General features: G+C 43.6%; 1 protein-coding gene across 3 annotated transcripts in view; it reads right to left on the reverse strand.

Annotated features, from left to right (window-relative positions):
• Positions 1-791: 791 nt before the first annotated feature.
• The window catches only part of PELI2 (pellino E3 ubiquitin protein ligase family member 2), a 66,705-nt gene continuing 40,862 nt past the window's right edge, over positions 792-26,634 (reverse strand). For all 3 annotated transcript variants that reach the window (XM_048948298.1, XM_048948297.1, XM_048948296.1), the window contains 4 exons: positions 15,306-15,407; positions 9,599-9,796; positions 9,018-9,206; positions 792-6,345 (listed from right to left, as the gene is read on the reverse strand). In XM_048948298.1, coding sequence (XP_048804255.1) covers positions 5,779-6,345; positions 9,018-9,206; positions 9,599-9,796; positions 15,306-15,407 — 1,056 coding nt within the window. In that variant the 3' untranslated portion in view covers positions 792-5,778. The remainder of the gene's footprint in view (positions 6,346-9,017; positions 9,207-9,598; positions 9,797-15,305; positions 15,408-26,634) is intronic.

Consider the following 26,634-nt stretch of genomic DNA (forward strand, 5'->3'; position numbering starts at 1 on the left):
GGGAAGACATCAGAGGTGCTCTGGAAACCTCTCACAAAGTGCACATCGATATCCCAAAGCTTTTCCTCTCCCGTTCACCTAAGAGCATCTTCCCAGGGAAGCACGTAAGGCTCCTATTTAGAAGGAAGCCTGCTAGCCAGCTGGCAGGTCACATGTAGAGAAAGCTGCTGAAATCCTGATTCTCCTTTATTATGCTCTTGTCAATGTTCTTTCCTTCTTACTGAAAAAAAAAAAGAGAAGCAGACCATTCATTTCAGTTCATTTTAAAGAAACGAAGCTTGCAAATTCACAGCAACTGCGTACAGAAAGGGCACAAACACACAGACGTAAATGAAATGCAGAATTACCATTATGAAAATTAATCTCAGGAGTCACAAAGCATATTATTCCTGGAAATTGCTTTTATTTTGCAATTATGTTAACACCGCGAGAAGGCAGCTGGCATTGGAAACAAACAGCTCCATTTAAAAACCAGGGGTGTCAATCAACTGGAATTTCAGGGCACTCACACCTGAATCCACTCTGTACCTCCAATGCTTAAGGATCCTCAGAGATGTGGGGCTTTGCTTGCTGAGGAACAGAGGGAAGGGGATAAGAGAGCAGGAGAAGTGGTGGCATTCTTAATAAGTTCTTCATACGGTTTTGCAAACCCTTGTCAAGCCCTGACAACCAATCAGCAGGAGGGAAAAGAAAACAACATTGGAGGAGTCGATGAGAATACTGAGATAACATTTTAATTTCTCCTTTTTTCTTGAAGGTTTCTGCCACCCCCTCCCTCCCTCCCCCCCAAAATGGCTTGTACTTCCACGGGTACAACAGCAAAGAAATCATTTCAGTTCATTTCACACAGTGTAGAAAAGACCAGCTTTACAAACACACCCAGAAGTCTACGAGCTGCTAAAGCTGCTGGAAGGTGAACGCTTCTCCATCACGCTGCGTGGCTGAGGCTGTTCCTATGGCTGTATGGCAGCAACAGGGGCTCTTCACCACACGTTTGATCCCTGGACACCCATCCCTAAGCACTGAGATGGAAACAGAAGGGACTTCAACTCCAAGGTGCCCTGCTGCAGTCAGTGGGGCCCGGTTTGCACGCTGCAACTTCTCAGCCCAGCAACTACCCCCACACCCCCAAAAAGCTCATGATCTTCTAAGCTCATCCCTTCAATTCACCAATACTGAGTGTGAAGGTTGTGAAGAGTGCTCATGAAATACAAATATTGAGGAAAAAATCAAAGACATTTGTAACTTCGTTTTCCTTAAAAAGAAGCAAGCCTGAAGGCATCTATTTCTTTTCCCTGCCTTCCTTTCAAGCCACGTTTACTGGTGTACCTGCAACGAGGCAGGTAAGTAGAGAAAGAAAGGAACCAAGAACTCACAAGAGGCTGAAAACTGAGTAAATGAGTAGGAAGGAAGGATCCTCAGTCAGAATACTCCAGAAGTTGGGCTGCCCACATCTACTCAGCCCCAATGCCCAACAGATTTCTGCCTGCCACCTCCTTGGGTCAACAGCTCTACATGTCCATAACGTGGGAGCCACTCATCCACATCCAGTGCAGAAAGTCAGCAATAACTGTGGGTAAAACGAGACTGACCACTCTCTGCAATATGATCCTTGACAAAAATGGACAAGCACAGCTCCTTTCAAACTGGAGTCAGTTTTCCTAGCACATTAAAAATGCTTTTCAATGACCATCAGTGCTAACGATGGCCAGATCGCTACCAACAGATCTCTCAGCCCAGAGAAATGAACTAGATGCACAGAAACGTGACGGCTTCCAAAAACAAAACAGCAGAAAAACGAGTGAGCAGCAAAGGGAGAGCTCCCACAGCCCCAACCAAGAGCTTATTTCACGAGGTACATGGAGTTCCAGTAAATCCTGGTCAGTGTGTTGCATTCTCAATGCAACTCCCAGCTGTTCAGGGCAGCCCCAGCCCAGCACCTCCACTCCCTGCTCGGGCTCTGAAGCAGAATCCTTCAATTCCAGGCACTGCCATGTTCACAACCAGTATTTTCCTGGGATGACCACAGCCTTCCCAATCTATTGTGGGGCCTCCTAACAAAAGTGAGTGCTTTTTGCAGCACGAACTGGGTCTGAAAGCAGAATGGTTATGGTCACAGCTCCTGGCACAGCACTTCATGGAAGCAGTCCGACAGCGGCTTTCGTCTCCTTTCAGTCCCATTCCCATCCTCCCCAAGAAACACAATCCTCCTTTAATTGCTATGCCAGTACAGTGCTGCTACTGTACCAGAGGCACAAAGTGACCACACTTGAAAAAAAAAATATCTTGATTAAAATGCAGTATCATGCTAACTCTTTTGTACAAGTTGGACCACGGTTCAAAAAAGAACAACACTCACTACTGAGCTGCCTATTGAGACTTCAGCGCTCTACCAAGAAGCTGCCAGGAAAAAGAGAAGTGTTACAGCTCCAGCATGCATGGGTATGACAGACTTTTTCCTGCTTTAAAGATCAGACTAGAAAAAAATACTTTTAACTTTAAGTTATGCAGTCAAAGCTGTTTCTGAAGCATTCAAATTGAGTTAACAGGTTAAAAAAAAAAACTTTACAGAATATGCTGCCAGTGCTTGAAATGGTATGTAAGAAACTCAACGTTGAGATCATGAAATGAGCTTTCAAAACAAAGTATGAGTGTGGTTCTCAAGTTCAGTCTCTCCAAACAGGATCAGTCTTGCTTGTCTAGAATCTACGGCTTCCAGTTGAGTTAGCAGAATGAGAAGCCGTGTGGTTATTGAGATGAGAGAAAGAGAAATGGGATGAGCAACTGAGCAGCCCCTCAGTTAATCAGAGCAGCACACGTGGCAATGGTGTTTGAGGAAAATAATGCTACCAACTCCTCTGCCTTCCCAGAAAACCCAGCCTTGTAGGATGCACCCTAGATTTGAGTACTGTTCATGGCAAAGTACCTGGATTTATACATGGGGCTGCAGAAGCTTGCTTCCCAGACAGAAGTTTTCCCTCCTGCAGTATTTTCATCATACAGAACTGCTGACAGTGAAAGCAAAGGAATCCTGCTTAAAACACAGCCTTTTGAAAGGACGCTTCCCTCAGACACAAACCATTCACCTGCCTTTCACTGCACACCAAACACGGCGACCAGATGGTGTGCTGGCACTTCCAACACGCGCTCCTCTAGCTCTGTGCATGCACTTTGCACAGGGCACAGCTACATGTAAGCCCCGAAGCAACAATTCATCTGCAACAGAAAAGGAGGCAAGTGAAGCACAATAATGGAGGTGCCTTGGAACCTGTGCTTCACATCCATTTAGGCTCAAAAGGAGACACGCGTGTCCCGATGAGCTAAAGCTCAGGAAAAGGCAGCTGCCAGCCCAGGCTGGTGAAGATGTTGCACATGGAACCCAAGACTTCTGCCCCCCCCCAGCATAAACACACAGCTCACAGCCAGAATTCAACAGTCAGCATTTCCTGAAAGTGTGTTTTCATCGCATCTCTTGTGAGAAACAAAGTTAAGCACTCCCGAGTCCAAGAGGAACGAGGTGGAGGTGAGACTGCCTCTCACAGATGAGGTATATGCTAAACAGAAATAATGCTGCACTATACATGTGGAACCTGAGGAACTCGTACTGAAGATAAACAGGGAAGAGGCACCTTCACATTTACAACAGAAACCAGGAGGAACTGAAGGCCAAAGGCGTTTCTTCCCCATCTGGTTGGATCGCCGTTCTTGATGAAGAGCAGCCACAAGGTTGTCTTGTGGGAGTAAGGACTCAGCACACGGAATCACAAGAGGATCTCATTGAGAAGGCACTAGGAAGAAGCATATTGTTTTCTGTTAACAAGATGCATCCTATTTCCAATCACTGAGTGGGACAAAACTGTACAGTTTGATTTTTCTTAGAGAAAATGCTACGGAACAAAACTGAAAAAACCAAAACCAAAAAAAAAAAACCAGCAAAAAGCAGTAAAAAGTAAAGCTATTTTCAAATTATTAAAATGCTGAACATTTATACAGCAAAATTACACTAAAACCAGCAGCAGACAAAGCATGTCCCAGCACCACCAGCAAGGGACACGTTAAATGTTTATAAGGTTAACTATAAAATAATTTTACAACCAAAATATGAACAGGCCAATTCAAGTATATATACAGAATATATTAAAATCATATAAATTATCTATTTATACAAAGGGCGCAAATATAGCAAAAAGCTACAGTTGATCAAACAGAACTGAGTTCGAGTCTGGAGATGCTGTAATTTTCTCCCGTTTTGTTGTTCTTTATAGACTGGATAGATTGATACCTCAGATACCAAGAGCACAGAAAGCAAAAGGCAGAAACCAAATCAGAGTTCTCACTCTGCATGAAATGACACTAACAGTGGGCAGGCTACATCTCATATGAAATTCTGATTTAATTATCTCCACAGTAAATATTTATCAGCTCCCTTAAAGAGTCAGGAATTCCAAGTGATCCACTTCAGATGTACCACCCCGATACGTGGATCTGATCACATCTGAATGTTGTTTGATTTGCAAACATTTAAGAAAGGAAGATACAAACACATCTCAATCTGCATAAAGAGGTGACAGATGGCAGCTAGTTGAAAACTGAACAGAAATACTCAGCTGAACCAGAAAGGATGCTCTCCTCACAGCATTTTGGCTACTAAGTGAACTCAAATAAATTATTTTTAACCTTTGCTTTTCTTTATTATTTCAAAGCGTAACAGTGCATAGCCACGACCCACTGAAGCACTTAGATCCTTGAATCCCATCTGTGGGATTATACTTGTATGTTAATTAAGTGCTTCCCTGAATTCAGGTCTATGTAAATAGGTTCTGTGTCAATTGCACCTGAATCTGCTGTTTTGCTGTAGCACTACATCCCTTTCTTGGATTTAGTTTTTCAAGGCTTGCTACATCTCAACCCAATGGTTGTGGGCATGCAAGGCGCAGGTAGGGCAAGCTAAGCTAAGCAGAAATACAGAGATCAGACTACACGTATGCAGAAGGCTGGCTTAAAACCAGATGTATGTATGTAGAAAAGTAAAGAGGTTTCACCATATGCAAGTTAAACAGGGAAGGAATAACAAAACAAAACCCAGCCACACACTACACATAACGAGCAGTGGACATCTATTACACTGAAAAGAAATCAATGCAAACAGGATTTCCTCAGTTTCAAGTAATCCTTGATGCCTTGTTGGCCAGCTGTGTTATACCATAATAGATATTTTAATTACATTTATACTCTGCAATTTAGGCAGCTAATTTTTCTCTTACATATCCAATTATCTCTAGTGAACATTCACCTATGGCTGTCCACACATTCTGCTTTAGCTCCTTGAGAAACTATTCAAGTTAAATTATACTGCAAATTAAAGACAGTTACATTCTGTATGTTCCTTCTAGGTTTGAAAAATAGGTTTTAAAGGCTTGTCAAAGTTTAGAAGAAAAACCTTTCCATTAAAAAATCTTAGCTTAAAAAAATCATTAAGACATCTTTTTCTGATCCAGGGTACTAATAAAAAGATTACAAATATACTACAATTTGACCAAGAAGACTTTGTGAATATGCTGCTTTTGAGCATGCAACCCCACTGATATCTGTCGAGTTCCAGGTATCAATGTATCCCATCCCACCACAGTTCCTCACCGTTTCCTTTGTCAGTTCCCCATCCCCACCCCACCACCCTATTAATAACGTTATAAAAAAAGGTAAAATCTAGAGTTAGTGGCAAAATTTTCACAGTAAGTTGTTAAACAAAACGCTATCGTGGTCATCGCAAAAGTGACATCAGTCGATTGGACCCTGAAAAATAAGCTTGACGCAGTTGTGTTCCCCAGACAGTTGTGTCGCACAAAAAGGGCAGGCAGCATGAAATGCGTGAGTACCGTGAGGCAGCGGGATTTGAGACCAGTACTTTGCAGACTTCTCAGAGCACACGTGTCCACAAGGGGTGAAAGCATGAGTCGGAGGGCCGGCATCCACGTAAAAGCCTGCTTCGCAACCAAGCCAGAGAGGCACGTAGGGGCCAACGGTTCTGCACATCGGACATTCCCGCTCGTTCGCTTCTGTGTCACTGCGATGTCCCCAGTTGTGATAGCCGTGAACGTGACCGCAGCTGAGGTATGCCCAGGGCTGCTTCTCTTCCACCACATCTTTACGGTTGATACTGGGAAACGCCAAAGTGTTTAACCCGACGGGACACTGCGGCCTGGCGGCGTTGATCTCCTGCCGCAGAGCTTCGATGTGTTTCTGGGTCGGGGTGTGAAACAGTCCGTCTGCTGTTCTCCACAGAAGGGTGGCTCCACACAGGTCAATGAGGGAGCCATCTTGTAGGACGTTGGTCTCGTTTTCTACCTAGTGGTGGAACACAAAGATCACAGAATCACCACAGAATCATCACAGAACGGCTTGGGTTGGAAGGGACCTCAAAGATGACGAAGCTCCAACCCCCCACCTCATGCAGGATCACCAAGCTCCACATTTCATAGCAGCCCAGGCTGCCCAGGGCCCCATCCAACCTGCCCTTGAACACTTCTAGGGACAGACCGTGCATCCACAGCCTGATAACCAAGATAAGGGGTCAGGTCTGAGACACCACTTTCTCACAACCAACTCTGTCTATAAATACACCCTCTCTCTCAAGAAACAATTACTTTCACCAGCATGCTAAATAATTACCTTGTTCTTTTGTTACAGTCCCCCATTTGTCTGAATTCATCTCTCACCTCTTCTGTATTTAAGATTACAATAAGCATAGCTCTTTTTCATCCTGTTCTTGTAGATGAGATCTTAAATTTGCAACCATTACATGCTACGGGAATACCAGTTACCATGCAGTTTTCTTTCCTCTAATTCTTTGTGAAATTATCACATTACACTAACTTCTTCATAAGGTGCCCCTTCCCATGGTGGGGTTGGAACTAGATGGTCTTCCAAGGTCCCCTCCAGTCCACACCATTCTGTGATTCTATAATTACTCTCACCTCTGAGCACGTTATTTTTTGTCTGGTACTGACTGCCTGCATGCCTTTTATGCCTTTGATAAGTCACCACAGATGGAAGGGGAAACCTGCCATTCCCTCAGGGCTGTCTCAGCCAGGCAGCAGCTAGCTCCCCTGTAATTCCATGCCCATGAGGACTGGCAGAGGGTTGCTCATGCTAAGACCCTCTATGGACCAAAACCAGCTACTACCAGGACCGTCCTGATACCCAGATCCCATTTTTTTGGCTTGTGGTAGGAGCAAAGCATTTTGCACAAGCATGAACCCCCACAGCATACCTTATTAACGGTGATTCTGCAGATACATTACGGATAAATGACAAATGCAGCACCAGCTGCACACACAGGTACATCCAAAGGTATCACCACACAGTGAATTACAAGTCACATCTCTCAAGAGACAAGTTCTGCAACCAAAGCCACCCAGCCTCAGCTTCTGAGCAATGATCCCCCCATCCCCCAAACTAATTAGCCCTCTCTTCAGTGAGGTGTTCCATGTAAATACAGCCCCAATAAGCACTGCCTAAGGGTTTCTCTTATCTGAATGAAAGCAGGTAATCGTGATACATTTTCAAGGGATTATGCTAAACACATTGTACTTCAGCGAAATATTCTAATTTATTTTAATTTCAAAAGTATATAGGCCATTGCCCCCAGTTTAGTTGTGAAGAATATGTATTAAATGAAATCAAGAGAGACAGCATACCTACTGCCCAGGTTTGTACATTGAAAATGAGTAGTAAATGCCACTAAGACAAAATAAATCCCCTGGACATTAAGTAGGTCACATAAAGTCATCACTACAGCCTAAGAATTCCATGAATGACAAGCAATTTGGCATTCACACTTTAATCCAGTTTAAATTCATACTAACTGTGTATCCTCCTTGGATAAAGCACCTAAATGGTACAATACAGACTGCAGATAAAAAGCCACCATCATAAAGTACTAAAAAATAAATAAAATACAAAAAAACTCAGTGGTTCAAATAGAGAATCCTTGATCTGATGCACTTCAGATAATGCCTTCACAAACAGAAAAGAAAAAAGCCCTCGTATGCAATGTGTTCAATTCATTATACGCTGCATTTGGTTTTATGAACCAAATCAACAAATACTGATCACATCAATACCAGCGTGCCATGTAATTTTATTTCAATGAGAATTCAAATCATTTTACATGCAGGAAAGGGGATTTGTTTTAGTACTGCCTTTCCTTAGGAGCTCTATCAAGGTAGCTTGCTAACAACGTACAAAGGGCACAACTGCAACACCAAAACAATTTATGTACTCCAGGTTGTTTTCTGGAGTTTCAGAATTTTATTCTGCATTCATTTCCCAAACCCACTGAAGGAGTTAGTTTTCAGCAAAGCAAAACTGGGTAATTCAGTTCAGCATGAGCACACGGATACCTCTAACACTATTAAACTAATGAGAACGAGGCAGCAGCACAAAAGCAGCTTTGGCATGAAGGAGAGAGCGATGAAAATCCTCTCCCCCTGTTCTCAATGTTTAAAGTCTGGCAGATGGATGAGGAATTTAACACACAAACCCTGGTTACATATGGCACAGGTTGGCAGCTGAAGCCTTCCTCTGCTGGTAAAGGTGAAGCTATCCTGCTCCATAGGAGAATACAGGAATATACTTAGCAGGGCTCCTTTTATCTTCCTAGTAGCAGGTAAATCAAACAGAAGCTGCACTATTCAAACTCGTTTTGCATACAAGCAGACTCTTTTAAGGTTCCAAGTGCACAGGGAGCTGTCTTTTGCAATACAAACTTCCAGATCTTCCCATGTCTCAGAAGGACATTTAAGAGGTGAACATTCACAAGAGCAAAGTTTGTTTAGCTTCTACACTCTTCTACACTGTTTCAGTTGGAAAGAAGTGACATTAGCAGAAAACTAAAGAGAATTCTGTGTCAGTAGAAACAGAGCAGCAACGAGAACACACTGTAGCACACACATACTTCAGTGCTACTGGTACCCTCTACCCTTGCTCTGGTTTAATGACCAGCTGCTTTCACTCACCAGCTTCCCTCTTTGCTGAGCAGATCTGGTTTCCCGGAGGGTGTACACATCCCCACAGACAGAGATCTCACGCCAAACTCCAGGTTTAGACTCCTCAGTGAACCCTCCTTTTGGATGCATGACCAACACCCCATTGGTTGTTAACCCATCCATGTGGCCATCAGGATTTTTCCATTTTGCTGCTTTTTCCTGCGGGTGACAACCAGCCCCAGAAAGAAAGTTTGTCTGTAAGTTTATAGATTGAAGTTTACAGATGAATTCCTTTGTCTTCAGCACCCAAATCCACAACAGCAGTATTCCCAGTGAACACCAAGAGCATAGCAGGCAAACCCAAAGAAAAATTCTACCAGCTACTGCAGTAGACCTTCATCAGTAAAGACAATTATCACCAAGAGTCCATGGTAATAAATTTGGCACATAAAACTACGGTTACTTCTTAATACCATGGCTGCTACTCTGCAGTAATAAAAGTCTAATGACAGGATAAGTTGCCAACTTATAACAAGAGAATCTGAGGGCTTGAAAATAAAAGAGGCCAAAAATTGAGTTTGCTCACATTTAACATAATCAGTAGTACTTACACCGAGAAATATGTTTTTAGAAGAGTCAAATCCAGCTGCAAAAATCCTTGCTGTGTATGGTGGGCTCCTGTCACAAACAATCCTGCATGCAAAGCGGGAGATGGTGCTCTGTGTAATCTGAGTTTCGTCGTTGTTTTGACTCCCAGAAATAGTATCTGTCACTACAAAGTCTATGGGGCTTTCTGTTGACCTCCCAACCTGCGAAAAGTAGTGAGATGATGGTACAGTTAGAAAGAATCATGGGAACATCACCCATCGAGGGCATAATTTTGTCAAGTTAACACTGATGACATCAATAACCTACTGTCTATTGAATTTCTGGATCATAGAATGGCCTGGGTTGCAAAGGATCACAATGCTCATCCAGCTCCAACCCCCTGCTGTGTGCAGGTCACCAACCAGCAGCCCAGGCTGCCCAGAGCCACATCCAGCCTGGCCTTGAATGCCTGCAGGGATGGGGCATCCACAGCCTCCTTGGGCAGCCTGTTGCAGTGTGATGGAACACACTGCATGGCAAGATCCACTTAGAGGCTCACACATTTTCACATTGGTCCTAGGCACAAATGCACTGCTAACAGCAAGACAGCTTATGTATGTTTGTCCATCACAGCTCCCACAAGCTGTTTGATGGCATATCAACAGCACAAAGGGATTATCACCTTGAGATTGCATAATGCAATTACAAGCTAGCCACCACCATATTCTGTCAATTAAGAAAAAAGCTTGAAAAAGAAAGCTAAGAAAAAGAAAGTTTTCTTTGTAATTTTTGTTCCAATTTAATTTGCCACGAAAATAAAGGACTTGTTTTTAGATCCAGAACCTGATTATCTTTGTATGTTTTAACAAGGAACTACACACCTTCACATTTTCAGAATTTGCAGTTGGAGAAACAGAAAAGCTTTCAGATAAAACCTAATCTATGATTAAGTTTATTCCAAATCATAAGCGTAAGGAAGTTAGAAACATATTTTTGTCCACTGACCAGCAGTGTTTTTATCTTTCTGAAGAGAAGGGAGTTTTGTTTTTGTTTTATATCTTGCTGCCTACATGTTTTAACTGTAAAACTGGGAACACCTCAGCAGTGCAAAACAGGACAGCAGGAACTGAACTTGTGGTTGGATGATTTTTACAGTCTTTCCCAATCTGAGCAATTCTATGATTCCATGATTTCATGAAATGCAATCCCAGTGCCCAAGAAATTGCATTCTGTTTAACTTCTTGCTCTACAAAAGCAGCTACTGGAACACACATCTTGTTTCGTCCTGAATATTAACGTCTCTGCAAATCAAATCCATTGTATCAACCTAAAACAGTAAAGAAAAGTTATCTAAGAGTTGAAAGTGATATGTTTGATACACATAACCCCTATTAAGCACTGTCACAACTGAATGATAGGAACAGTGCAGGATCTTTCCCATGCCCCTGTTCTACTTGCAGTTCTGCTCTGCAGTGCTACTCTTGAATGCAAGCTGAAAGTCGTGTCTCAAGGAACACATCCAATTCTTTCCTCTGCATCACAGCTCAAAGTAAAAAATATGATGAGCTTGTCAGAGAAAAACCACCAAGGAAATACTAGCAGAGGCCCCATCAAAAGTATGCACTTCAATTTTTCAGTGAAAGTAACACGATTGCCAGAATACCCAATAGATAGAGTTTAGAAAACCACTTAATATAGGAAATTCTGATTTATGAAACTTGACAGGTTCAATCTAATAAACTATAAAGCTGTTTTCTACAATATTACCACCAACAGGCTCCTATTTGCCACCCAATGCAGCTCCTGCTAAGAGTCAGCACTGACCAGCAGCAGGAACTTTATTCCTAACTTCTGACTAATCCGTATGCAAAGTCTCTTAAAGGGCAATCAATAACGAATATGAAGTTGTTCTTAACAAGCTCCTGCCTGTTGCAGTCTCCCCAGCAGCTCACTCAAGGCTTTTAAGAGGCAATTAGAAAATCCTGGCTTATTTTCCTGTAAAAGCTGCAAGCCTTCGTGCCTTGTCTTCCTCATACCTCCCTCATCTGTCAACATGAAATCCAAATACATCCAGACATAAGCATGAAATTACATATACCACCATCCTGCATTTTTAAAAAGCTGACATTAAAAGTAAATTTTGAGCAACAACGAAAGGCTGCATTTCAGGACTCTTTCTGACCCGTGCCATCATTTCACCCAACCACTTCCAACACCACGCTATGAATCTTGCAACTGATGTGCCAGACAGTTTCTGTTGTCTACACTACAAGCTGCTGTTAAAAGCTGTCAGAGCCAGGCCATCAGTCAACTCGCTGCTGCCTACTGTCAGTCAAACAGGTGTTATCAAAAAGCCCTCACTCCTGAGACAAGGCAAACCCAGACAGCCTGCCAGCACACAACGCAACCGCTGCAGACTCTTCAACTCAACACAACTCTGCTCTCATCACTGGGAGAAGCAGGGAGAAGCATCTTATGTTGTTTTCAAGAGAAGTCACAGAATCACAGAATCACCCGGGTTGGAAGGGACCCCAAGGATCATGTAGTTCCAACCCCCCTGCCTAGCAGGGCCACCAAACATACACATTCAGATCAGGTTGCCCAGGACCCCGTCCAACCTGGCCTTAAACACGTCCAAGGACGGGGCATCCACAACCTCCCTGGGCAGCCCGTTCCAGGGCCTAACCACTCTCCTTGTAAAGAACTTAGTCATAGAATCCTAGAATGGCCTGGGTTGAAAAGGACCGCCATGATCATCTAGTTTCAACCCCCCCGCTATGTGCAGGGTCAAATGTTCAAATCCAATGCTCATGTGCAATATACCCACTTCCTATATAGACCTGGAGTTATTTAGGCTGCTGGCTGCACACTGTGATCCTTCTAGAGGTACTAATTTGATCCACTCTTGTCTAAACAGACCGTGAAGGAACAGGTTCTGCTCCAACCTGATGCATCACCCACAGATTGCATCAACTCGTAAAAATCTTTTTCTTTTTCTTTTTTTTTTGCAACACACAGGTGATGAAAGGAACAACTTGTCTTTGGGGAAACAGAAAATGAAACGTTAGCACATCCATGCTTTTAACCAAATGAACACACTCCGTCTAGGTGTCACTAATACAAAGCTCCACGGTAGCGTTTGTGCTCAAAATTCACCAGACAATTACATCAAGGAAAAAAACACCCAACAGGATAATAAATACAAATGTAGTCTGCATGGCTAACACAGTGTGTGTGTGCACGGGAAACAGGGGCTGGAATATGGGTGCATATGGGGCATGGTGTTATAAACTAGACCAATAGGTTATACACAGGAACAGATGGAAACTTTAATGTCACTATTGAAAGTATCAAGAAATTGCATGGTTTGCCTATCATAGCACATGTCATCAGGAGTCTGAGGAGAGGCCCCAAGTCTTAAGATAATCCTCCACCTTGCATTAACCTTCCCTTTCCAGATTCTGTATCCTTACCACTGTTCTACAGAAGTCAGGAAAACAAACTTCAGAAGAAAGCAGCAAACTCAAAGAACTGTCTACTCGAGCAATGATTGATCAGCAGTAAAGTTTTATCCTGCAGATCAATACAGACAACTAGGAATTTGCCACTGTGTGGGATGGAGCAACATAAAACAGCCCTCCAGTAGCTACTCTGACAGCCCACAGCCTAAATCTTGAGAGTAATTAAAGCCCAGTGGCTTGCCCAAGTTAACTGAAGCCTCTTCAGCTGCTGTCTGAGCATGCCCCAAGCAGCAAAATACTGTCACAATCTACCAGACTATTTCCTTCCCCGTTACATGCTTATCAGAGCCTTCAGGCCCATATCTGCAGCACACCGAAGGAGGCTACAGGCAGAGGAAACACGAACCAGCATGCAGCACTCAAGGTAAAGCTGAGATCAAGTCACAGCATGACAGCCTTCACATCATGGCTGAGCTGAAAAGACAAATCGGAACAACACAGAAGTTGTAACCCTGACACATGAGCTGTTTGAGGGGGCACCAGGAGGACTGGGATGCTCTACAAACACCACACTTGTCTAAAAACGTTCTGTTAATAAGATGGGATGGGTTGGCTTGTAACAGGTCAAACCAGTCATGTAACTACAAAGGTAGGACAGACAGTGGCACGAACCACGGGCATCGTCTCAGAGGTGAATGAGTAGAGAAGCAAAAATGAGAGCTTTTGTGACATTTCACTCAGCCTCTGAGAGCTGATCCAGGCTTGCAGAACGGCACTGAGATGTGCACTGCAGTGCCAGCTGGTGCAGTAGGTCTCTGGGTCAGTTCAAGCTGTCTCACTGTGTTACTCCATGCAAGTTCCTGCTCTGCTGAGCATCAATGGATCCCAACGGGTGCCAGGGGAAGCTGCTACATTTGCTAGGCTGCTCCACACCGAAGTGAGTGTAGAGAGCTCCTCTCAAGGTAAAATCCTGGCTTAGGTTTGAAGTACCTTTAATTAGCTCCCTTACCCTCCTGCCTTAGACAGGCATCACCTCTACAGTAGTCTGCAGAGCATGGCTTTACTTCAGGCTGCTAGATTTCATTAGTGACAGCTGATCCCTCCAGCTAATTCTTTACTGACATCCTTCCCTAAAGGAAAAGCTGCAACTACCACTATATTATTATACAAGGAAAGAGTTATCTATACAATGCAACCAAAAAAGCAGCTGTTCTGCTACTCTTCACTAGCACAATGAATTCTTTTATCTGTGTTACTGTACACAAGAAGTAGAAAAACCTCCAGCTTTCTTAAATGGCTTTTCACGATTACTGAAATGTACAAACACTTTACTGCAGCTACTCAAAGCACCACGCAGAGACGAATATCAACCAGGAACTCAAAAGCAGGGGTTACGTTTTCCTTTTACCAAAGTTGTTATGTTCACCCCAAATGATCATTTTATAATGGTGGAGCATGTGGACAACACTGTTTCTTCCCACTCTCTCTTTGGACTGAACCATTTCCAAGAAATACTGGGAAAACATTACACAGAGTAAAGAACAGAAGCCCCACAAGGTAAGAAGCCCTTTTCATCTTGACAGAGATGTTTCCTCTTCTGTCAACAGCATGCAGTTGCTGACCCTTCTGAATTTGAATGAGCAGGGATAACAATCCATGATAAGATGCTCTAATTACAGAGGTCGCTGACGAGACAGACCCAGTAAGTCTAGATTGGAAAAGGTTGTGCATCTTTGTTTTTCCTCCAAGCTTGAAGTTTCCACTGAAATAAGCATCACACAATAGCTAGCTTAGGTTACCACACTATCAGATGAAGAGAAAAACAAACACGCATATGTGGGTAAGTGAAAACACACTGGATATTAAGGTACATAGAGAAAACTCAGCACGGGTCCCTTTCCTTCTTTCTCATCCCATGTTCTGCTCACATTCACTTCATTTTACTGCAGTTATTCAATCAACTGGAAGCTGGCACAGGCAGGAGGGTACATAATTTCTGCTTATTCATGAATTCAAATGGACTACTCATTCCTTTCTGGTAATATTTGTACCATCACCACACTGCCCTTGCAGAAAAAAACAAGTGTAGGGACAGCAGAGAGGCAGTACAGATATTAGCAGATGCTGGCAGTGCTTTGACAACATATTAGGGCAACTGCACAAGAATTCCACACCACAGACAAGATGCCCTGAAGAATATAAAGCAGAACTATGGCTTCACGTATTGCTTCAAAGAAATTAAAAAGAAAGGAGTTGCACAGAGCCTTACCTGAAACATGTCTGTATCTTTATCATGTGTGTACTCCACTACAACCGTCTGATTTCTGGATAAAGTGTAAGAGATACTGTGCTGACCTTTGCAGCTGATAGCCTGTTGAATTAAAAAAGAAAATAAATTATATACAGTTTTACAGGAATATCATAATCAAATTCATTTTGCTATATAAAAACCTTTGACCATGATCATAATTTTAATATGAGGCTTGGTAAATAAATGCAGGACTTCTCGTTATAATAGAAAATCACAAGCTGCTCTCATTTGCTTCTGGTTTTAAAGTACCCATACCTACCATTTTCATTGTCCAGACTCCAAGCATACAGTTTTAACTCAAATTATACGAAGTTCCCATGCCTCAGAGGAACCCAGCTCCAAAGATTGGGCTTTTAGGGTTCCTTAGTTCTGTCTTCTTTTTTAAGCAAGCATGCAATTAGATCAATTCCCAATTAAAAATGCCAGGATTTTGAAGGTAGGAGTCATTAGAATCGAGCAGACTTAGCACTTACATAAATCATGAGGAAGAGCGTGCACTTTCAACATGTTTTTCCTCACTCTAGTGTTTCTCACTCCCTGCCAAAGGAAACTGATCTCTACAGATACGAATGCAGCAAAGACCAAGCAGTACTTCAGCATTTAAAGCAAGACGACAAGAGGACACTCCTGTTGCACATAGCAGGAAGGTTGAAACTAGTTGATCATTGTGATCTTTTTCAACCCAGGCCATTCTATAATACGATATGATTTGGCTGAGTACGAATTCTTGTTAAGCCTTCCCAGGTTTACATCTCTACAGAAAAGCTGTACCAGTGCAATGACTTCCAGAACAGACCAGAGACATCACTCCAACATAGGAGTGCTCACAGCTCTAAAACAGACACCCACAAACAACAAAACAAACAGCAAGAAACCCATTTCCCCACCTAAAATAAGAGCACAGCTGTCCCAGTGGAGAGCTGTAAGAAGGGGTGGCACACAGCAATTTTTTTGGCACCTCTGAGACTCATACAGCATTTCTGTGGCACTAATGATCGGTTCTCAAGCTTGGGATTAATAGTTATTATGCAATGTCAAAGCATAATTGCACTCTGTGTACAATGTAAATGCATCAATAAAAGCTTCAGGACAGAGGAGAACCCACTGAGAAACTGTGCCTATTGGCTAACAGGAGACCGTGTGTAAATATCAAGTCCATACAATGACACGTCATTAGGAAAAAGGCAATGACTTACTACTCAGAAACACTTGCAGATACTTAAGTACTGAATTAATAAATCAAAGCTTTCTCCAGATTCCTGCTGAAGGGGTTTGTTTTCTAGTCTCAACAGCTTCATTCCCTAGTGGGGCTCTTCACCTACAAAATCACAGCTGGGGTGGGTAAGCCAAGCAGCTACAGGTATTCTGCTCTTCTATCTGACATCTCCCACAGAAGCCCAGAAGTTCCTATTGCTACAAGTGCTAAACAAATCATTAGAAGCGTTGCTGAATGTTAGAGCTACCTAAAACACTGCCATGCACACTGAAAGCCTACTAAGGGCGAGCAAAACTACTGATGCATACATGAAAAAACACTGGCAAAAGTATTCTTTTCTTTTTTGCAACCGAGTGTCTGCAGCAACAGATTAGAGACTGCTTTACAACATGCCTCTGCTGAAAGCTCCCAGCAGCTTCAACACCTGCTAAAGCTTTAGGCTTAGGTGATAATACCTGGAGGCAAAGGATTGGCAAGATGACCTCACTAGTCCCTCCCAAGTTTGTCTGCAAGCAAGCTTTTCACACTTGAGAGGTTCTGTGACTTCAAGCCATGGTGCCTAATTCCCCTGTTTTTCTTCCAGCAGGGATAATGACTGCTGAAAAGTGAGGTAAACACATTTGGTGATTGGTGGTGCGCTAACAGATTCGAAATGTCTCGTGTTCAATGGGCAGGCTGTTTGGTAATAACCATTATGCTGACGCACAGTGTGTTGCAAGAACTAACAGCATCTGTAGATGCAATGCAAATGAAGTCACCACCACTTTGTGACCCGCCAGGAGCAAAGCATGCAGCAAGAGCTTCTCCTCTTTGCTGTCCAACACGTGAGGAGTGGGATCTCATGCCCCAAGCAGGTCTCAGATGCTAGAGAGCGAACATGAAACATTAAGAGCAACAAGAGACCCTTACGCTTTGCATTTCAAGCATAATACTGCAATGATCAACTTCTACTCACGTTATCAGGCGTTTCAAGTGTCAGAAAGTAATTGCTTTCAGACAAAATTCATTTGTTTGTAAAAAAAAATGGTGGCAGCTGAAACCATCATGGGAGACAGCCCCATCCTTTACTGTTACCTGATGATCCTGCCTTAAGCTCCAGCCAGCCCATGAATACTGACCACCAGCAGCAGGGTGAAATTACCAGGCAAGGATGAGTGCCCTAAGCTTACACTCTTCTCAGTCTGCAATTTCTAAGGTCCAATTAAAACAAAACAAGATAAGTGGGAAAGTAAGAAGCTCCAGGAATACTTAAGGTCATGTCCTCATCAATAGAATGTAGGGCACAGATGTGCTAATAATTCCCATTAGGTCATCCATGGTCGGCATCTCATCTGAAATATTAGCGTAGGACATAATCTGTATTCTTCCCCCCCCCCCCCCCCCCCCTTTCTTCCTCATCTTATTTCTCCTCTTTGCCTTCCTCTGTTCAAACCCAGTCATTTCCAGTGCAAAAAGCCACATTTTGTTTCCTGGACTTGTGTAATCATTTCTCAAAAAGCTGAGACTATTACAAGCAATGTTCCAGCCCGGCTACTCAGCACCAACAGTTCCTTCAATTCAAAGGACATTTTACAAGTATTTTAATTGCTTGTCTCAAAGAAATTGACCATTTCTAGCTAAGAAGAAAAGTAGCACTATTTCAGGACTACACAAAACCCAAGAACTGGCACAATGAATTACAAGTGCAGGGCAAATATCTCAATAAAGCAGCACTGCGAGTGGAGTGCATCCACAGGCAAAAAATCATGAAGGACCTCAATAGCTTGATAAGCTATAGAAACACAGTGTTACCAGTCCCAAAAGCCTGGTGATGGATTGCTCCAATCCCCTTATACTTCTCCTAGGCTGCCACTAATTGCACAGTTCCAGTAAGCTGAGCTGGAATAAAACCCCACCTCACTAACACAAATAGCCTGAGCTTGCCAAACAGCTCAGAGACATGCAGTTCCAGGCTGGCCATTGCAAATACCACCTCTTGTCCAGCCAGAATGCTGCTGGGGAGATGCAGGCTAGATTCACCCTGCTGCCTATACAATTGGGTCCGTACGGCCTGCTGTCTCAAGCTGCTGCATTCAAGTAAAGCCTTCAGGAGATAGAGTGGGGACAAAAACTCTATGGAAGAAGAAAGTAAGAAGTAATCAGAGCAAGACATCTTCCATGACAATCCCACTGCCAGCAGCTCCATGCCCACACTGGGACTGAGGGATTTTAAGTCCAAATGAAAGGAAGAGGAAGATTGGGGTGCTATATTCCAGTTGGCATGAAGGCTTCCCCAGCACCTCTCCAAGCTGGAGCTCACGTTTGCAATAAGTCACTCACCTCCATGAGACTTTCAGCTGCAGGACAGCACACATTTGCTCCATGCTCCTGCATGCTGAAGCAGTTTATCTTAAGAGAAAACCTTCTCTCCATTGCTAAAAGCAAAGCTTGCAGTTAGCTCACTTGTGCAGTGCTCCCACAGCCTCAAAATTTGCATTCCAGTAATTTAAGGACATAAAAACTGCCATATATTAACAGAGGCTGGAGAGGTGCATATTAACCTCACTAACCCACCCTCACTCTTGACATGGCCAAAGCAGTTCAACTTAAATCAGAACTTTGCAAGCTACTTCATAGCAGCTCCTCAATCTTTCTGTTATTTTGCTCCCATGGGCCAAAATTACGCTTGGCCTTGGTTTTTCCCCACTTCTTTATCCACAATTTCCATCCTTGCTTCTTTCTCTCCAGATGGAGAGCAAGACTTCATCACAGCACTCTGCATAAAGGCCTCGGCTTACAGACCTGCCCGATCTCAGAGGAACCAACATCAAACAGTGCTTCCCCAACAGCAGTGCAGTAGCTCGGCCCACCCAAAACATCTCAGCCCACCTGAATGCATTGCTATCCCTCCAGATCCCCACATCACCATTTTGAGAACTGGGAAAGCCAAATGCACTCAGCCTATACAGAAAAACACCTAGCAGGTAAGGGGAGTAAGAACATACAAAGATTGTGTTAAAAAAGCAGTATCAGAACTCTACTTTTGCTAGCAAAATAGAGAAAAAGGAAGGATAACACCAAAAAAACACCTTCAGCAAACAAAACTTATGCCCAGTTAGCAGTAGCCATGCACAGCACCTTCTCATCTGCAGGCATCCAGCATTACTCAGGAGCAAGACAACACTGCAAGTGTCAACTCCTACCCTAACCACAGATGGGGCACACAGCCTCCATCCCAGCAATTAGCAGAGGGCAGTACCTCTGAAAACAAGCTTTAACCAGTTCCTGTTGTGCAACGACAGACTGATGTCAACACCACTCCAGAATTGCCTTTATGGACCAACAGGACACTGCAGGTATAGTAAATACCCTGGACTAAGGACGAGGCCCAAAGAAAGGTGTGCAAAGTACAGGTGTGTTTTTCCCCCAAGGTTAAATGCAGATCTCCTAGCAATATTCCCCTAGAGGGGAAAAATTACACGGGTTTCTTACCCACCATCAGGCAGATGTTCCTCATCTAGGAGCACCTGCTGATGTGCCACAGCCCTTCCCAGCACCGACATGATGAAGGTGCTCATGTGCTATAGGCACCTTCAGCCCAGCAGTTCAAGAACAGGTCAGAAACACTCAGCATTAACGCTGCCATGCAACGGGGTCAAAACTTCTGTGTCAGGAATGTGTCCATGAATCAACTGAAGCAGCAGATCCTGACATTCTCACAGCCTTCAGGCCGTTACGTACAAGCAGCAGGTCCAATCCACTGCCAGAAATGGATGTTTTCCTGCTTTTTTTTTTTGCTCTGCTGATAGTATTTTCAGGAAGAAGAATAATACGTGAGCTCTGCTTTGGAAACTGAAGCTTCACTCATGCCCAGCCATCTCCCCAAAGATCAGACGAAAGGCACAGCGTTATGGTTACCAACTCTCATGCACCACAGCAGAAGGAAAGCGCAAATCCATTAAGAAAAGAGGCAGCTGTCCTGCAGGAAGGGCTGTTCCATTAGAACAGGAGTCCTAGTTGAGTTAATTAGGTTGGATTAGGACAATAAAATGATTTATGGGAACGCTTTAGTTTCCTTTGTTGGTAGTCAAGCTGACCGACACCACACTGACGCGTGTGAAATTAATGACAGCAGTGCCTTCATGAGTTAAACGCTTTCTTCCTTGGCTGCCAGCCTTCAACTTCTTTCAGAAAAGAACACAAACACTCAGGCACACCAGACAAAAGTTCTTAAGAAGAAAAAAGAGGCTTTAGCCAGCAAGGAAGACTCTGTTTTAAAGGGAAGAACCCAGCACGCTTCCACTGGATTTCTAGACTGTCAGAGCCAACAACCATTGGGTTATCATGTAGAAACCACACCAAGGGTCCCTAATCATGACACTGAGATTTTGCCCACTTCAGAAGTTCCCCAGCAAATTAGACCAGTTTTCAATTCATGTAATGTTAACTAAAGCCTGCCTGCAGTGTTATCCAGCCTCAATGTAAAGCCACCAGTAATTGCCCAGAATTACTGCTTCTGTAGCGCTGTATTTCAATAACTCTGGAAATTTACACTGACCTCTAGCTACTGATACAGCTATTATATGCAATTGTCCCCCAGCCTCTTTCAGAGAAAATAAGAGACATTATCATGGAAATCTCCCCATGCCTGCATCTGCTCCCTGCACAGCTCCACACAAACCCTGCTTTCAGCACTCCCCTTTCCTTGGCAATAAGAGCCTGAATTACAACTGCAATATCTACGGCCTCTTCTGAATACCAACACCTCCCCTCTCTAATCAACATCAGTCTCAAACGCTGAGTGTCACGAAGTGGTTAAAGACAGTCAGCAAATGCAGGTGAGGAAAAAGCTGCTTTCTGAAAAGCACCAATTGTAACTGTAAAAACATCAAATTCCATACCAGTTTCAGACAGTCGTGTTTATTTGCTGATCTGAGCATTAACAGCCATAAACAACCCAAAGTGGGATTTTTGCCAGTTAAAGAAACAGTTTAAACCTCTGTACGCCCGGCACTGTTTGCAATCCCACTTGGAGCAAATCAATCTCTGTACAACTTGAGGCCACTTCTGTTCAATTCACCTAAGTGCAAGTCAGTCCCTCTGAAAGTCTGGGCTCAGCACCTAGAAACAAACTAATTCTAGTTGGTTATTTACACTTAAAAGCTTTTGTGGCTTCCAAGCGCTCATGTTTGTTTCCTATGAACCCTTTCATGCTGAGCTTGTATATTTGAGGGGGAGGGGGAAGAAGGGACAACGCATTTGTATACATGGCAGCCATCTGCTCCACGTGCACACGTGGGGTTGTGCTGCTGCTGAATTGCCATTTATCAGCTCAACGGGCAGACCTTACATCTCCTCCATTTGCTGAACTGAGGCTTGCACAAAGCTTTAGACAACACTGCAGACTGCCCTTTCTCCTCAAAGGGCACCAAAATATCCCATTGGAGTAGTTCTCTAGTCTGAGTAATGCAATAAGCAAGGAGGCAGTGATCTAAGAGCATCCCCAGGGAAGTTTATTGTAAAGCAAGGTGGATGTTGACAGATCACACAGAGCCCAACACCTCTGTGCATGCTGTTATTCTGGGGAATACTGCAGGGTGGGTTATTCCTATGAAAGCAAGCATTAATCAGTGCCTTAGCAAGGCATTCTGAATTGCATGGACTGACTCCAGATGGCCAAAATCATCATTACTGCAGACCCAAGTCCTGCCTTAACACCTAGGACTCCTGAGCACGTCTGGTAAAGCAGTGCAAGGCCTTCTGCTTTGTATTCCAGTGCATTAGGAGCAGCTTGAAGAAGGTGCAGTTTTATACTAACAGATGCAGCTATACTATGTAGTGCCTCAGGACCTCTTTGAGCATCACAAATTTCTTCTGAGTGTTATGAATCAACACTTTACCTGCCTAACCTGGGAAGCATTTTCCTTCCATCTGGCCTTCTAGCTTTTTTTTTTACCCCTTACAGACCTTTATCTTCCCCTTCCATTCTCCTTTAAGCATACATTAAGTAACACTACATTGCAGTGATCTTTCACACATCTTCGAAATCAAGTCTGTAAACACTCCTCCCTTAGTCAGCCCGCTCCATTTCCCCTCCCCCCAGCAGAGGAGAGCTGCAGGCAGCTCAGATGCACGCACAATAAGGCGCAGCAGTGCCAGATACATCACCCACTCAGCATCATCACTCACACCAAACTCCAGAATGCTCCTTTCAGCAAATTCCTGCCTGCACATTGCTCCTACACCGTCTACTGCAACTTCTTCAGAGCTGCTTACATATTCTGCTCCGAGGACATCACACCTGCTTTGAAAGCCCAGGAAAAGGCACACATTATCACTGCCCTGTACTGATTTTTGTCAATCTGATATACCTCACCTGGGTTCCAAAAACTGGTCTCTGACTTCCAGGACAGGACATGTATGCATGCTCCTTTAAACTTCACAGTTCTTACACTGGTAATCAACAGTAATTATTCACACTTAGAAATAGTCATCTCACAATTCCTCATTTATTCTATCATGCTGCCTTTTCATTACCTTAACTGTTCACTACAGGGTGTATGAGACATGGTTTGGTGACAGGACTCGGTAGGTGAAGCTGACGGTTGAACTGTGTAATCTTGGAAGTCTGCTCCAACCTAGATGATCGTATGACTCTTTCTGGAGATCCACCTTCCACATCACAGGTCGGATTCACATATACCTCCATCTTTCTTCCAGTTTTGAGGAATGGTTAAGATACTTTTTTGGATCACACACCTGTTCCCATCTCAGCTTCAGCCTACCATGCAGTCACATCACTGCCTTAAAGGAGAACGCATACAGGCATGGAGGAAGGCCCAAATATGATTTTGCTACAGCAGCTGGAGCACATCCCCCAACACTCTTGATACACCCACAGAAGTGTCTGTAATTAGAGAAGGATGCAACAGTGTTTGTAGCTGAACGTTCTGGTGCCAGCAGTTTACAATTCATTTATATACATCAGGAACAAAAGCAGCAGATGCTTGGCTACACTTATGTATTTGGATACGCCAAGCACACAAAACAGTCAGAAATTAGAATCTTTAACTAAAAACCACAAAAAATAGTGATAGAGTCCCCTCAAGGGCCTCTATCAATACACAGACTGAAAGATTTGTACACTTAGCACATCAGCAGTGAATGCTTCTGTGAATCAAAGCACCCACGAGCACCGATCTAAGCCTGCCTGCCAAAGGAGAGCACATAATAACAAGATGAGAAGCTGCATATCATTCTGTAGCTTCCAGAAACCATAAATTCAATCTGACACAAATCAATTTTACATTAAGACAGCCAAAGGCTCTCCAGACAGTTACCTTAACAGACCTGTTAAGCAGCTGCACGGAAATCTCTCAGGAGAGAGAAAAAGTTAACTCTTGCCAAAAAGCCATTTAACGCTTATGGAAAGCAGTTAGGTTTTATGGAGCCCAACAAAGGACAGAAGTTGCTTTCTGAACTTCACACTACAGCTTGAGCACTGTGAGAGAAAGCACAGAAGGAGCGTGCCCATAGGATCTGCCTCCAGCTGGGATGAAGGAGGAGGCTCTGATCAGCAGGCTCTTGGTGCATGTTCAGATCCTAAGTCAAAGAAATAGCACACCAGTTAACAACGTGCATTTCATATGCAGGAAACGTCCACTTTTTTTTTTTTTTATAATTTCTATGATCTTACAGTGAGAAAAAGTAATCCTAACCTTTACAGTTATACATATTACGGAGCATCTTCCTGTGTAAAGTTCAGAACTTGAATTCCTTATGTGCAACTCCGTATATTTAAAAAAACCCACACACTTACACTGCTTGCCTAAGCTACTGATGTGATTGAAGCCATAAAGTTAACACACTATGATGCTGCCCTGATGCTGCTGCACGGGAGATGCAAAACCAAACCCCTAACAAATGGGAAGCAAGGAGCTTTCCTCACTGTTTATGCAGCTGCCAAGTTCATATCAAACTGCAGCTGGCTATAAGAGCCTTCAGTAGTAGATACGTACAAAAAGGACAAGTCTGGCCGGCCCTGGGCCTCAGACTTGGTACTGATAAAAGTTATCCCAGGAAAGAAAGCAAGCCCCTCGCTGCACACAGTGAGATGGCACAATAATGGTAGTATGGAGCAGCACTGAGAATGGTCAGAAAGTGATGGGTGCTCAGTGCATCCTCAAGTGCAAACCCTCAGCCATCCACCCGAGCTGTGAGGAGGTGTGAACAACCAAATTTGGGATTCATTTATCAGTGTTTAGTCACTGGCTGTCACTCCAAGAGTTCTACAGGCTAACGGATTCACAAAGTAGATTCAGTGCTTGTACAGGGAGGTTCAGCTGAAAGCCAGTTAAAAAGCTTGCATACCTTGGCCTTTTTGGTTTGAATACCTATTTACAGCTTCAGCATGAAATACAAAGTGGGGAACAATTCAAGTATCAACAGTGAGCTAGAGAATAAAGAAGTACAAAAGAAGCACTGGAGCCAAAACACGGGGAACATTTACCATGGAACAGCTTTGATATCAGAGCAGAACCAAAGGACTTGTACAGGTCAGTCCAACACAGCCAACCAACCACTCAAACGACACACACCCAACCCACCAAAGCACAGCACTGCACTGACCTGAGCTTTCAGCTCCATTTCACAACCTGGGATGTCAATGGGTAATCAGAGGGCAATCAGCACCCAGGAAAAAAATCAAGCCTGAAGACAGACGTTTAGCAGAGTAGCCGCATCTGTTCTACTGCTGTCAGATAAAGACCACCACAGTCCATTACTATTCCAAGCTGGCAGCAAAATCCCTCCCTCTGCAGCTTTGGAAAGGAATAAATTGAGATTACTTGAGATTGTACTGAAGAACGTTCTGCAGCACAACTCCCAGTATTCACAGAAAGTAATTAGAGGATTAGTAGCCTCTATTGGTCTCAGTTCCTGTCATTTTCATTGTGTTCTCAAATCCACACTTTCTATCATTTTCCAGTAAAAATGGATTCAGATGAGAAGGAAGGAAAATTTATTCCCCTATAAAATTTAAATACAGCATCCTAGCTTAAACACTGGAAAGATTCGTTTTAAAAGAAGTAACAGTGGCACCTGGCTTCAGTAGGCTGTGCTGGGTGCACTCACAAGCAGGAGTTACCACTTATCTCTTCCGCAATTTATTAAAGTTTAAAGCAAGCTTTACAGGCAACTTGCTTTCTATTCCTACGTTACATTAGATAAGAGAACGTCTCATCAAATGTCTCATGCAGTTCACACAGCATGGTTTTACCACTGATAAGACTCACGTCCCTCCCTCCCCAAACACACACGCAGCCGTCCTTAGAAATAAGAGAGGCAGAATTGTGTCCTGTATAAATACATTTCTCCATGTGCATGCTCAGTGATAAAGCTCAAGTCATCCTGACCCTATGCTCAGATAACATCTCAACCCTCCAGGGTTGGAAGTAATAAAACATTAAATACATAAAGAGGTACAGCACAGAATTGAAGCTGCAGCAGCCAAGTTACAGAATACCTCACAATTTCTGTGGGAAACAGCAGCTAGGTATACTGGATTTTAAGATTTCACACTGAATGCAACAAATGCTGAGCAAAAGATATTGAACTGCAATACATTCCAGAGGCCTAGGGTGTAAAAAAGGCATGGCATGTGATTTGGGCTATAGAACAGCAAGTACCTCTGTACTTGCTGTCTGACTGCTCAGAGTGAAGATGACCAATGACAAAAATTCATACATCTGAATATTTCATAGAACCACAGAATGGCTTGGATTGGAAGGGACCCCAAGGATCACGAAGATCCAACCCCTGTGGAGGGCCACCAACCTCCCCATTTCACAGCAGCCCAGGCTGCCCAGGGCCCCATCCAACCTGGCCTTGAACACCTCCAGGGATGGACGGGGCATCACAGCCTCTCTGGGCAGCCGTTCCAGCACCTCACCACTCTCACAGCAAAGAACTTCCTCCTGACATCCAACCTCAATCTGCCCTCCTTCAACTTCAAACCATTTCCCCTTGTCCTGCTGTTATCTCCCCTTCCCAAGAGCTGACTCCCTCCTGTTTGTAGGCTCCCTGTAGGTACTG

This window comes from Lagopus muta, chromosome 6 (assembly GCF_023343835.1).
Source record: "Lagopus muta isolate bLagMut1 chromosome 6, bLagMut1 primary, whole genome shotgun sequence".
Taxonomy (NCBI): domain Eukaryota; kingdom Metazoa; phylum Chordata; class Aves; order Galliformes; family Phasianidae; genus Lagopus; species Lagopus muta.